The sequence below is a fragment of the Aplidium turbinatum genome, chromosome 17 (assembly GCF_918807975.1).
Source record: "Aplidium turbinatum chromosome 17, kaAplTurb1.1, whole genome shotgun sequence".
Lineage (NCBI taxonomy): Eukaryota > Metazoa > Chordata > Ascidiacea > Aplousobranchia > Polyclinidae > Aplidium > Aplidium turbinatum.
In genome coordinates, this window is record NC_137488.1 from 5961462 (window position 1) to 5973727 (window position 12266).

Here is a 12266-nt window from a genome sequence, read left to right on the forward strand (position 1 = left end):
CTAACCCAAATGTCCTGTCGACCAAACGTCTTGTCGACCAAATGTCTGTCGACCAAATGTCTTGTCGACCAAATGTCTGTCGACCAAATGTCTTGTCGACCAAATGTCTTGTCGACCAAATGTCTTGTCGACCAAATGTCTTGTCGACCAAATGTCTGTCGACCAATTGTCTGTCGACCAAACGTCCTGTCGACCAAATGTCTGTCGACCAATTGACTGTCGACCAAATGTCTTTCGACCAATCGACCGGCCACCAATGAAACAGCACCACCAACAAGGTTAATGAAGAAATTAATTCATTCTGATCAAAGCTTTAGCTTTCTTATGTCGTCCGACTTAAAATCTACTCTTAAAGTGAGGACTTGACGGACTTCAGCGGGAGTCAGTCTCCAGGTCAAAGAGCCGGCGTGCTGCCCCCAATAATCTTCGATCTCTACCACCTGTGAAGCAACAATGGGCTGTAAGGGATCTGAGAAGTGAAAACTAAATTTAAAGTATGACGCAAAATAAACTACAAAGTGGTCTAAGTACAATCACTTCAACTTCATAACGGAAATGACTGATTCATATTTATCAAAAGTAAAGACTTGACTGAAACGAGGTTCCAGAAAGCATAATGTGATTTTTAAGCCAATTACAAGACTGATCAGCGATCACCTTGTTTCATAAAAATTACATTGTTTTCATGCAATAATTTTCATCATTCTTGCGATATTACTGTGTTGCAAACTATAGTTCATATATGAACAGTTTGAACACTGTTCGATGAGAAGTTGTATCCCATGTAACGCTCATCAACGTTAAGATAACGTAAAATCAATGTAATAACCTGTTCAAGGTTGAGGATGGTTGACATCTGCATCAGTCTGGAGAACTTATCCCGCACGGTCCAGGAGGTTATGGAGGTCAAGTAGTTGACCAGGGATCGGAGCTCCTTGTCGAAAAACAAGGCACCAAGCTGAAAGTGAAGATAAACGTACTGAGTCTCTTCAGCAACTGTCATGATTACTGCTCGGTTTAGGGAATTTTTTAGCCAGTTGTTAGAAGTCAGTTCGCCTATCTGGGGAAGCCAAGATTGAAGTAAGGATTTAGATATGAGAAGACGGCCAATGAACGGTGGTTATTCTCGCTTGCCTTGTTTTGTTATCAAAACAAATCGTAAAATCAGTCCTTTTCTACATCACTGTTCAACGACTGCAGACGTTGCATCAAGGTAAAAAGTGACTGATTTGTAGTTTTGGAAAGCGGCCAAAAACATTCTACTAATTTGGAAAATTACCTCACACTTAAAAAGTTTCAGCAAAGAAAATGTTCAATATAAAATTGTCACTTGTAGCATTTGAAGTGGTTGTTGAAACAATATTCCCTCAGGCACAGAAAGAATGTTAATGACGTAATAATGAGTTTCAATTGTTTCACTAACTTCCCGGAAAAAATCTACCAAAACCAGCATGACATATGACGCATAATATCGCTTATTAATGCAATCAAATATGTAATCAACTTAAATAAGTCTAACCACATGGACTTAAATAACTGCAGCGGTAAGATGGCGCAGCGGATAAGGCGTTGGCCTTCCAATAATGTAAACCTGGTTCGACTCCCGGCTTAAGCTGTCGGTACCCGGACATTTTGCCGAAAGGACATTTTTCCGAAAGACATTTTGCCGAAACTCATTTTGCCAAAAGGACGAATTGCCGACATTATACAAACGTACTATATATTATCATAACCTAATAACGCATAAATAACATTCACAAGCAATTAATCCTTTTGGCAATTTGTCTTTTCGGCAAAATGAGTTTCGGCAAAATGTCCTTTCGGCAAAATGTCCGCGCACGAAGCTGTCACCCCTCACCTCTACCTAAGTTGTAATAAATTGGGGGGCATATCGTGCCGAACGCTCAGCACAATGAGAGCCTTATCCCCAACACTTGGAATCAAGTATGGGGCTTTTCCATGGCCTGATTTCCACCTTCACACCAGAACCTTTTACGTTCATTCAAGGTTTGGAAACATCGGATTAGTGTAATTATTAACAAAATGTTGGCTATCAAACTCAATAAGAAAATCAGTCCTGCTTACATCGATTGAACGTTTGCGGGCGTTGAGTCAATACAGAAAGAAGTGATTGGGTGCCTGGAAAGCAACCACCCCCGAAAAACTCACCCGATTGAAAGTGCTTTTTAAAATCGCCTTCTCAAGTTGCACGACTATCTCATCGATGAGACAGCTCACCAAATGGTCGAAGATGCTTGTGGAAAGGGACGCCTGCGGGTTGTGTAGTTCGAATTATATTTTAACAGCAACCCACACCAAAAATCACTTTTTATATTTATTCAACCACTTTGGATCTTAAATAAATGTAAAAAAGGGGCTAATTTGCTGGCTAACAGAATGTAATGTCAAAAAAATTAGCTTGAAACGTTGTTCGTAATTTTATTTTGAATGCATTTTTTTTAAACATGAGATTAGCTTTAAGCTTTCACGAAAAGGCTTTTTAGCTTCTTTCGTGCATACGGTAGTAAAATTTATTAAAACGTGTGCCAATATTTTTAAAACCACGAAAAATAATAAATTCAATTAACACTGCAAAATGTATACCACGTTACCTGGAATTTATTGATTAAGGTTTGTAGGTTGTACGTGAGTTCTTGAACCCAGGGGTCGTTAGCCTCGTAATCAGCAAAGTCGTCTTCACTGATGTTGTGCGTGATAGAGAGGAAGTTTCCTATCCAAGGCTTCACTTCAGGCTTCAGTACAGATGAGCTGAGTTCTTTGAGGCCACTTTGAACCACGTTTTGAAACTTCGATGACAATGCCGCAAGATCCAATAAACAGCTCTGCACGCAGCAATGATCATTGATCAATGACTAATTGTCAATAACCAGTCAAAACTGGATTGAGCGAGTTATGGATCAGCTGTTACTGCCAAAACATTCATGTTGGTTTTGCAGACAAAGCCGCTTTGTACAAAAGCGAGAGTGTGTTGTCGCGACGCATGGAAAAGCAGTCCTTTTTTTACATTGATTCCCGTCTGCAGACGTTGGATCAACAAACAAAAGAACTGGTTTGCTTGCAGGCAATGTTTTCATGTGACTTGGTGGTCATTTTTGTGCTGGTATTTGTTTGCTTTGTAACTCAGCCAAATGACATTGCCAGGTTTGAATGAGTCATCATTAAACTTATGTAAAGTTTTCATGAACAACATTCAGCGGAATTAAGAAGACAAATATTATGAGCTACCTAAAAGTTTTTTTGAGTGATACGAAGTCCGTTTGTTAAAATGTTGTGCAAAGAAAAGTCACAAATTCGTCTGCAAAGCAAATTAAAAACTACGACTGATTAAGCTTGCAAAAACCAATACTTGCAAAAGCCCCTGCAAAAACCGTCGTTTTTACGTGGATTCAACGTGTTTGTCGCTACCGTCGCCACCTCAACGATGTAGTGGCTAGTGTTTTCGCCACTGTTTTTGGTGAAACTGAGTTCGATCCCAGGTCGGGGCATGCCAACCGAGATAACTATGGCAACGATTGTTCTTCCTTACGTACAACATTGAGGATATGTCGGGTAATATTGTGGTCGGGTCGTAAATGTTATACAAAGTAACAAACCTTAGGGATTGTAGAGCTAGAACTAGAATTAATGAACTACTGTATAACGTTATAATTACCACTAATGATCACTACACGTGTAATGGTAAGATGCGGTAATACAGTTTTTAAATTCAAAAGATAGCACTGAAATGGTGATTTAGATGTAAAAATACGCTTTAAAGTAGTATTAAAATTTTAAAACGAAAAAAAAATTACCACATTTACAACGAATCATTTGTCTTGTGAGGGAAAGCCACTCACCTCAAGTTTAGCTTGTCCCTGTTCGGATAGCTGGTTGAAAGCTTTGGTCACTTCGGCATCAAGACTTTGCTTCAATGTTTGTACATGTTCGCTTGACATCTCGCAATTGTTCAGTGTGCACTGGGAAGCGATGATGGAAAAGTTAGACCGATGTTTGAAGCATGAAGGTTTAATATTAATTATTACTAATTATTACTTTTGAACATTAACCAATTTTGTTTTGGTGGAGATCGAATGCAATTAAAACTAGTTTTATATAAACGTTTTTAGACTTTTATTTTCGAAGCACCAACGAAAAAAATTGGATTAGTTCTACAAAGCAATGTTGTCCGCCCACTAACGCTTAACTTTCTGTTTCACACAATATGGCTATAAACGATAAATAATCTACAACATAATGTGAACCACGCATGTAAAAAGGTTAAAAATTACTCTGAAGCTGAAGACAGCTGACCGGGGTGGCCGGAATCTGCTTTAGATCGTAAATCCTTGTTTTGAAACAAGTTTCCAAAACAAAAGCCTGTTTTTGATGTGAAATCGGTTACTATGCACAGCAAAAACACATATTATTGCACGTCTGACGATAGCCTCACACCTGACTACCCCCTAGAGTGGTGCAAGTGCAAGTAATCATGTGTGCATGTCGCTGCATAGCCGAGTGGTGAAAGCCATGGTTCGGTTCGATACCGCTCAAGAGCATGTGGCTGTGTCTTTGGAAAGACGTTAAAATGCGCGCCTGAAGGTGGTCACGAAGATTGGCTTCCTTGCCTTCCGTCCATTTAATTGAAATCTTCAACCACCGAGCGTACACCAACATAAACAAATTAGAGCAAACACCTTCATGTAGCCGCCACTGACCCACTGACGTTTGCGCAGACGCCATCGTAAAGACGCAATTTATTAATTTTTTATTGAAACAATTAAAAAAAAATTTGGACATCAGAAAATCCAATTTAGTCCTGCATCAAAACAAGAAATTAATCTGTGAGACATCAGATTAACATTACTAAAGGCAAAAAATAATTAAAACTTACTAAAAACTTCTGCCTCGTGGCATTATTCTGTTCATCCACACTTTGCAGTTTACCTTGCTGGAATGACGTTTGTACGACGCTGTATGCTGAGCTTATGTTGTCCAGCATGCCTCCGGATGGAAACCCTGGAAAAAAGACGTTGAATCAATGCAAAAATGATGAATTTAATGGTTTGGGAAGCGCAACGGGCCACAATACAATAAAGTTATGTGCTGCTTTCCCAGCCAGCAGCATCCGTTCAGCCAACAAAAAAAACATATTTTGCTGGCTGGGGTTAGGGTTGCATTAACAGCATTTATCTTTTAGCAAACTTGTATTGTGGATAAGAAAATCAACGTTCTTTTGTGTTGTTACAATGTTAAGTTTCGTCTTACAAAACAAGCCAAAAATCGACTTGTAGTCCTTTTCAAAGAACACATTTTTAGATCTACCAACTCAACTTGAAACATTGCACATGAACACCTGATGAAAACTCTGATGATACTGCTCTCTAGCGCATCTAACGAAATTGTTTTCAGATAAAGCGTGTGCTGTGAATGTGTCATACGATTGCGTCACCATTTCTTGAAATTTTAACGTGGAGCCTTCGGAATCTGTTGTTTTCATATAACACCCACAAAACAAATTTGCGCACGTTTGGTTCAGTATTGACTGTGACAACGTTAAATCAACGTTTATTCAATGCAATGACTGTGAAAAAAACGCACAAACACATTTTTACAAGTTTGTTTGTGTAATGAGAAATGAGTGATGTAATGAGTATTAACAGACCCTTAGTGAACAAAACAGAGAGAGTTCATAAAGGAAGGCGCAGCTGATCAAACATGATCAATGTGTTGCAGGAAAAGATTGAAATTCTGCAATGCCTGAAGAACGATGGACGAGTGCTTTATTTGAATAATTTCTTATCCATTTGAGAAATACAAGTTTGAAACCGCCAAATTTTTAAAACAGCGTTGTGTGCTAATACAATGCAGGGATGCAGTAAAATAACTACATTGCAACACTTCAAGATCTTTCTTATCTATCTTCAGTCAACTTTCGTCTATCTGCAGTATAGTTTCGTACGCTATGTCAACCAACCGATTTTCACTTGATTGGCCAAAACTTCTTTAAACTCAGCGTCCAGGACACTGGTTGCATGGTTGAGCATGGCACAGACGCAGTCGATGGAGTTGCTGGCCACAGAACGCCTGAAACAATGTTAGCGTTGAGGCTGATGCTTATGAAAACTGGGACCGTGGCAAAAATTGGTAATGTTGTACAAACGTAATGGAACATAATCAAGACTGACAGAATGTCTCTTTATTTCTGGTAAAATCCAACAGATGATTGAACTAAAAACTACTGACGTCATAAAAATGAGTTTTCAGAAAAGGAGGTTAATATTTTGCAAAGCTATAACAACAAAACACTAATTGTAAGGGCTTGCACGACAAAATCCATTCCGTTTACAAGATGCTTTGATTTTACTGTCACTCAACTACACAATTTTAGAAACACAAAATTTTTAAACGTGGCTTAAGCAGTTGTTTAACTCAGATCTTCAATTGAAGATTGTTACTGAAACAATTTAAGAAGTCAGGTTAACATATGGGATACCAGCGGCAAAGTAGAATCGAACAATGAAAATCGATGGCTTTGGGATTACCAGACACGAGTGACTGAAAAGCAAAGGTTGACAATGGGAGACCTCCACTTGCCTTTAAAGTGTTGTTACCCTTCACTAGATAAACGTTCAACAAAAATGTTCTTACAACAATCCTCACTTGATACACTGCTTCAAAATGAAAAACACGTCATCGGTCATACTGGATGTCAGACTACTTGGATCTATTGCGTCCATCTGGATCGCTTTGGATGTTGACTCTCTCATGTAAAACTCTTCCATGATGATGTAGTATCCAATGATCTCTTGGATCAGGTGGTTCACCTCGCAATCCGTGATCCAACTGTCAAGTTCTTTCTTTCGTTCTAAATTAAGTTGGAAGAATTTTTGAAATTTTTCTCAAGTGGTACATCAGCCTTTTTTTACATCGATTCAACATTGGCATCACAAAATAAACTTTTACCTATTGTACTGGCAATTCCATCTAGCGAAAAATTACAAGATACCATGAAGAAACATAAGCATCTGAAAGTGATGAGTTATGAGGCTTCTAGCCAAAGAGAGGGTTGGAAAAGTTCTTAGGTGGCCACGATAAACAGATCAATCACTGTCTAACACAAACTTGTTTACCGTCAATGATTTCAGGGGAGGAATAGACCGTGTCTATGTCAGCCTGTACTCTTCTCTTGATGAAGCGGAGGTACAGCTCTGTACGGGAACTGATCACAGTCACTTCGGCCAGCAGAGGCTCCAGATTGCGAGGATCGACCCTTGAGGATAATGAGGAGGAAGAAATGAAGTTGAATTGACTTGATGACAACGGCAAGTGAACATCTTGTGATGTTGAAATTAGGTCAGGTAAAAACGTTACCACTCGGACTTGAGGCAAATGAAGATTGAGATTGAGGCACATTGAGATTCGAAGACAGAAAAAAACTGTCATTCTTACATTGATTCAACGTCTGCAGAAGTTGAATCAATGTAAAAATGACGGATTTTGCTGTCTGGGTTAAAAACAAGCAACAAAAATGGAAAATAAGCGATTTCTTGAACTGAATATTTCAAGATCAATTTACTTTTTTATGGATCGTGGCAGTTGAAAGCCCATCTTTTCCAAGCTCCTCTTGCATCCTTTGGAGGACATATGTAAAAAAATTACGTAAAAGAGGCCATGGTCAAGTAAAAACCAAAAATCAAGACTTTCGTGTTTTCGTGAAATTTATTTTGGCTGATCATATAATCATATGATACAAACGCAATCTCTGTCATATTAATCACAGCGTGACATGGTCAGAACGAAATGTTGTCAAAGCAGAGTCACAGTCTTGTGCTTACAGAATAAACGCGAACCTACTTTGTGCTGTCCTCTGATTTTTTGCCATAGAGCGATTGCTGCACTTTCTGTGCCGTGGCCTGAAATTGGCGAATGTTCTTGAATCTGGGAACAAGAGAAAAAGAAAGTTATCGTTTTGCAAAGAAAAAGGTTACTACCCTTTAGTATCAATCTATATTTTCGTGCTGCCACAAAATATAAAGTATTTTCCTTAAAACTGCACTCCACACAAAAAATGAAATTCTTAGTACAAAACTTAAAGTAAAATTCGAAATGATTTCATGGAAACTCTTGCAGCGACATCAGCAAGCTAAGTTTAAAATGTTCGAAACTCTGGCCTCATTCCACCCAGTAATGAAGGAAGCAAACCAACCAAATATTTATTAATAAATTCCGTCACTTTGATGGCCGCTTTGCAAACCAGTACAAGTTACTCGTTGACAGAAAATTCAAAATAGACGTCAAACCACTGTAACAATAGACCAATTTATTTACATAAAAAGAGTATGAAGCAGTTTAAATCACAGATACCTGGTGGACATTTGTCCATGTCCTCCTTCAAAATGTCAAATAGAAATTGGATACTAATAAAATATAATAAAATAAAATACTTTCTTTGTACAATCACTTTAGTTTCACTCCAACGCTTCAATGAAACAAATGCTCACTCGTCGAGTATGGTCTTGGTCTGTCGGTCACATTGCAGTTGGATTTGTTTGATGAGAGTAAACAGCTTGCCTGGGCCGTAGTAGGTTTCCACCAGAGGCTGTTGCTTCTCCACCGTCCTGGCAATCCCCTCGAATAGCAACGTTAATACGTCAGCGAATATGACGTTATAGCGATGGTCTGTCAAGTAGAAAAACGTAGCTCGACGTGAAAGTGTTTTCGCCACCTTGGAAGCACGGAACTGTATTGCTCACTGTTTCTGCAGTACCAAAGTGGATGAATCATGAATGCATCAGATTTACAACCACCAGCCTGGGCTTTGTTTATAACATCATACTAGGCCTTCTGTCTAGTGCACGCTCACAACAATGTGACTGGGCCGTGAGGTTGAAATGGTTGCGTCACTGCGCAGTTATGTAGTTTCTGAATAGACAAATTCCTATTTTCCATTATTATTTTAGGATTTAAAAAAAATTAAATGCTTGATGTCACAATCAGAACTGAATGAAAAACAAAACTGGTTGAGGTTAATTGGGAAGCACCAGGACAAGAGTTCGACTCCCATAATTTTTTTTTTTTTTCAATGTAAACCACCTTGATCGTTCTAGTTGTAAGTCATGACCAGGAAGGCAAGTCAAAAACTTTGACTAAAAGTATAGTTAGAGTTAAAAATTTTGGTCGTAAAGTAACAAAGGGTGAATTGCCCTCGGTAACCTGTGCTCCAGAGGTGAGCAAAACCAAGTGATGATAAAAACACAAACTGAAAGATTCCGTTGCAAGAAAGATTTCATTCCTCTTACTAGTGAGGTCCATATTGGTCGCTTGTTTGAGGTTTTCTGTTGAACTTTTGGCGATTTCTTGGCATAAATATTCAGAGAACTTGCTCAAGCCTTCGTCTTCCATTTTAAGCAAAGGAAATATCTTGAAGAACCTTTCAACAGAGGCCAAGTTCCCCTCCTTGACAGCTTCGTCGAACTGCTTCGACACCACCTGCAGGAGTAACAAGATAAAGCACCCACAAGTGCTGCAAATGCAAACTGCAAATGCAAAATGCAAACTGCAAATGCAAACTGCAAACGCAAAACATTTTTCACCAAAAATTTCCCACAAAAGGGGATTAAACTTCTTTCGATGCATTGCAGAAGAAAATACACGTTTTGTAATTTATTGCACAAAACGTTTCCTGTTGAAAAACTTACATAGTGAGACACTGTAATCAAACTAACTGAATACAATCGACAACTGCTCGCCTCTGATTCCATACACTACACGCTGGACGTCACTTTGATTGATCTATGAGGCCTATATTTAATGTTATTTATTCATTTCACTTTGTTTCGATATTATTTTATTTAAACGCTTTTTATTAATCCACCAACAGCTTTCTCGTTAAACCAACATTTTTCATTTAACCTTTTCCCTACTCTCCTCTCCCCCATTGAATTATACAAACAACACCACTAGTGGCTCGTTGCCGTCTGAGAAAGCGCTTACGCCAAAAATTGTGAGCTGCCACCGCAAATCTGCTTTTACCCCACTTGATACGCAGCCAGCCAATGGGATGACGACAAGACGTAAGCTGGAGTGGATTATACTTGAACTCACCTGCGACATTTCAATCCTGGCATTTTTCAAAACCTTCAACGATGCGTTTATACTTGAACCTGAAAGATGATGGAAGAAGTTTCAAGTTGGAATTTTAGCCAGTGTGCAACTTACACGAAAGATTATGTTCTATGTCCAAACAGGTTCAATGTTTAAGAGAAGCAGGCAAAAAGTAAACTTCAATGTCAAGACATTTGAGTGTGGATGTTTTCGCAACAAAAATACAGCTCACTGATCTTTGAAATTAGAAAATGTAAAGAAATGTTTAAATAAACAAAAAACTGTGTGATAAGTTTTAAATTTCAAGATGTTAAAATATCCACACGCCATGTTTCTATTAAAGAAAACACAAGTGATCAAAGAATGAAGAGATCAAAATGCAGACACTGAGCTCTTGTTCAGCAAAAATTGCAAAAGCTAAGCTGTTTTTCATCAAGATGAAGACAATTTAGTTTTCAAAACGTTTGCTGATCATGAGTTTAGTGTCTACATTTTTGGGCTCTTTATTTTTTGATTAAAGAAAGAAGTATTTCTAAAATTAACTTGCCTTGACATCTTTGTATAAACTTCAAACAACACAACCAAGCTGCCGACTAGTTCAATGGCTACCGCTGTTACTCCTTCAGAGGGGACACTTACTTTCATTAGCATCGTGTACACTCTGCTTGATCACATTTTCATCCAAGCACAAATATCTGTAAATGTTTGCAGCCGCCTTCTCGTAGTCATTCGTCTCCATCGCTTGCTTTACTCCGTCGGTGCAGAACTAGACAGCAATCCCGTCATTTTTACATTGTTTCAACAAAGTTTCGCAGTCAGGGACGCAAAGCATGCACAGGTGTGTCAAGAAATACCTCGTTTACGCATCATCCAGAGAGCGTCGGCTGCATAGCCGAGTGGTGAGAGCGCTGGGACGGCAATCGAAAGGGCGCCGGCTCGACACCGCTCAAGAGCATGCAGCTGTGTTTTTGGCAGGACACTTAAAGGCATGCCTGAAGGTGGACACGAAGATTGGCTTCCTTGCCTTCCCATCCACTTAATCTAAATCTTCAACCACCAGGTGTAAGCCTGGATACGACAAAAAAACTCAGAGAGCAAAATCCCTCATTTTTCTTTCGACTTAATGTAATTGATTCAACGTCTGCAGATGCTGAATCAATGTAAAAATGACGGATTTTGCTATCTGGGCACACAGCGTTGTTTGGAAAAATAGGTCTTAGAAAGTTTTCATCGTTATGATTACAAATATGTGACTAAACAGAAGCTTACTCATCAACAACGATCAAGGGTCTGTCATATATTTAAAAAAGTCAAATTGAGTTCCTTTTGTTTTACACAGTACAAATAATTGCATTTCAAAGTGTTTGACAACGCAACAAAACCATATTTAACGCCAAATCAACCACAGCCAACCTTTAAATCCAATACATCGTCCACTCGTTGTATAGCCTCGAAAACTTGCGACTTTGCCAAGTCCAGCAGACGAACCTTCGAGCTTATGCTTTCAGCCAATGCATTGGTGAAGTCGATTATTCCGCATAAGTTCTTGCTGTCTGATTCCAAAAGCTCCAAATTCGGACTGAAAGTTTTATAGATGCAATGTATCGGAAGAGGGATTACTTTTAGATAATTGTTGCAGAATACAGAATCAAATGCTTTGTGATGTTTCATCGAATGTTCAAACAACACAATTTATATTAATGCTAGAGCGATATTACGCACAGCAATTGAAGTGTTTAAAGTTCAATGCAATACCGATGTAAAAAAACGTACAACATACCACAGAGTATAAGATCAAGCTGCTTTCAAGGTAGGTAGCATTCGGGCACCCAAAAGAACTCTTTTCAGAAATATCACTTTTTCTTGGCAAATGCAACCTACCCATCCGGCAATCAGTCCCTTTTTCACATTCAACAGACTACTACAGACGTTGAATCAATGTAACATACGAGTGGTTTTGTGGATAGTATAGGCTGAACAAAAAAAAATTGTTAAATCTAACGTTGCATAAACATTAAACATAACAAGAAAATTGTTTAAACCATGTTATACTCACAGCATTTTATTGAGAGCTTCTGCCTTGTCGTCAAAAGTTTCAAGGCTTTGAAAGAGCTGACTCACATTATCAGCTTGTGTTTCCTGAACACAAGTAAAAGTTTATA

General features: G+C 38.6%; 1 protein-coding gene across 1 annotated transcript in view; it reads right to left on the reverse strand.

Moving 5' to 3' along the window:
• Positions 1 to 12266, reverse strand: part of LOC145786469 (conserved oligomeric Golgi complex subunit 4-like) — a 12608-nt gene continuing 342 nt past the window's right edge. The window contains exons 2-17 of the mRNA XM_082598132.1: positions 12161 to 12243; positions 11518 to 11683; positions 10744 to 10870; positions 10105 to 10163; positions 9300 to 9489; positions 8502 to 8679; positions 7855 to 7938; positions 7131 to 7270; positions 6661 to 6865; positions 5975 to 6084; positions 4892 to 5016; positions 3858 to 3977; positions 2613 to 2843; positions 2170 to 2271; positions 830 to 958; positions 1 to 440 (exon numbers count right to left, since the gene is read on the reverse strand). Of these exons, the coding sequence (XP_082454258.1) occupies positions 306 to 440; positions 830 to 958; positions 2170 to 2271; positions 2613 to 2843; positions 3858 to 3977; positions 4892 to 5016; positions 5975 to 6084; positions 6661 to 6865; positions 7131 to 7270; positions 7855 to 7938; positions 8502 to 8679; positions 9300 to 9489; positions 10105 to 10163; positions 10744 to 10870; positions 11518 to 11683; positions 12161 to 12243 (2184 nt within the window). The 3' untranslated portion in view covers positions 1 to 305. The remainder of the gene's footprint in view (positions 441 to 829; positions 959 to 2169; positions 2272 to 2612; positions 2844 to 3857; positions 3978 to 4891; positions 5017 to 5974; positions 6085 to 6660; positions 6866 to 7130; positions 7271 to 7854; positions 7939 to 8501; positions 8680 to 9299; positions 9490 to 10104; positions 10164 to 10743; positions 10871 to 11517; positions 11684 to 12160; positions 12244 to 12266) is intronic.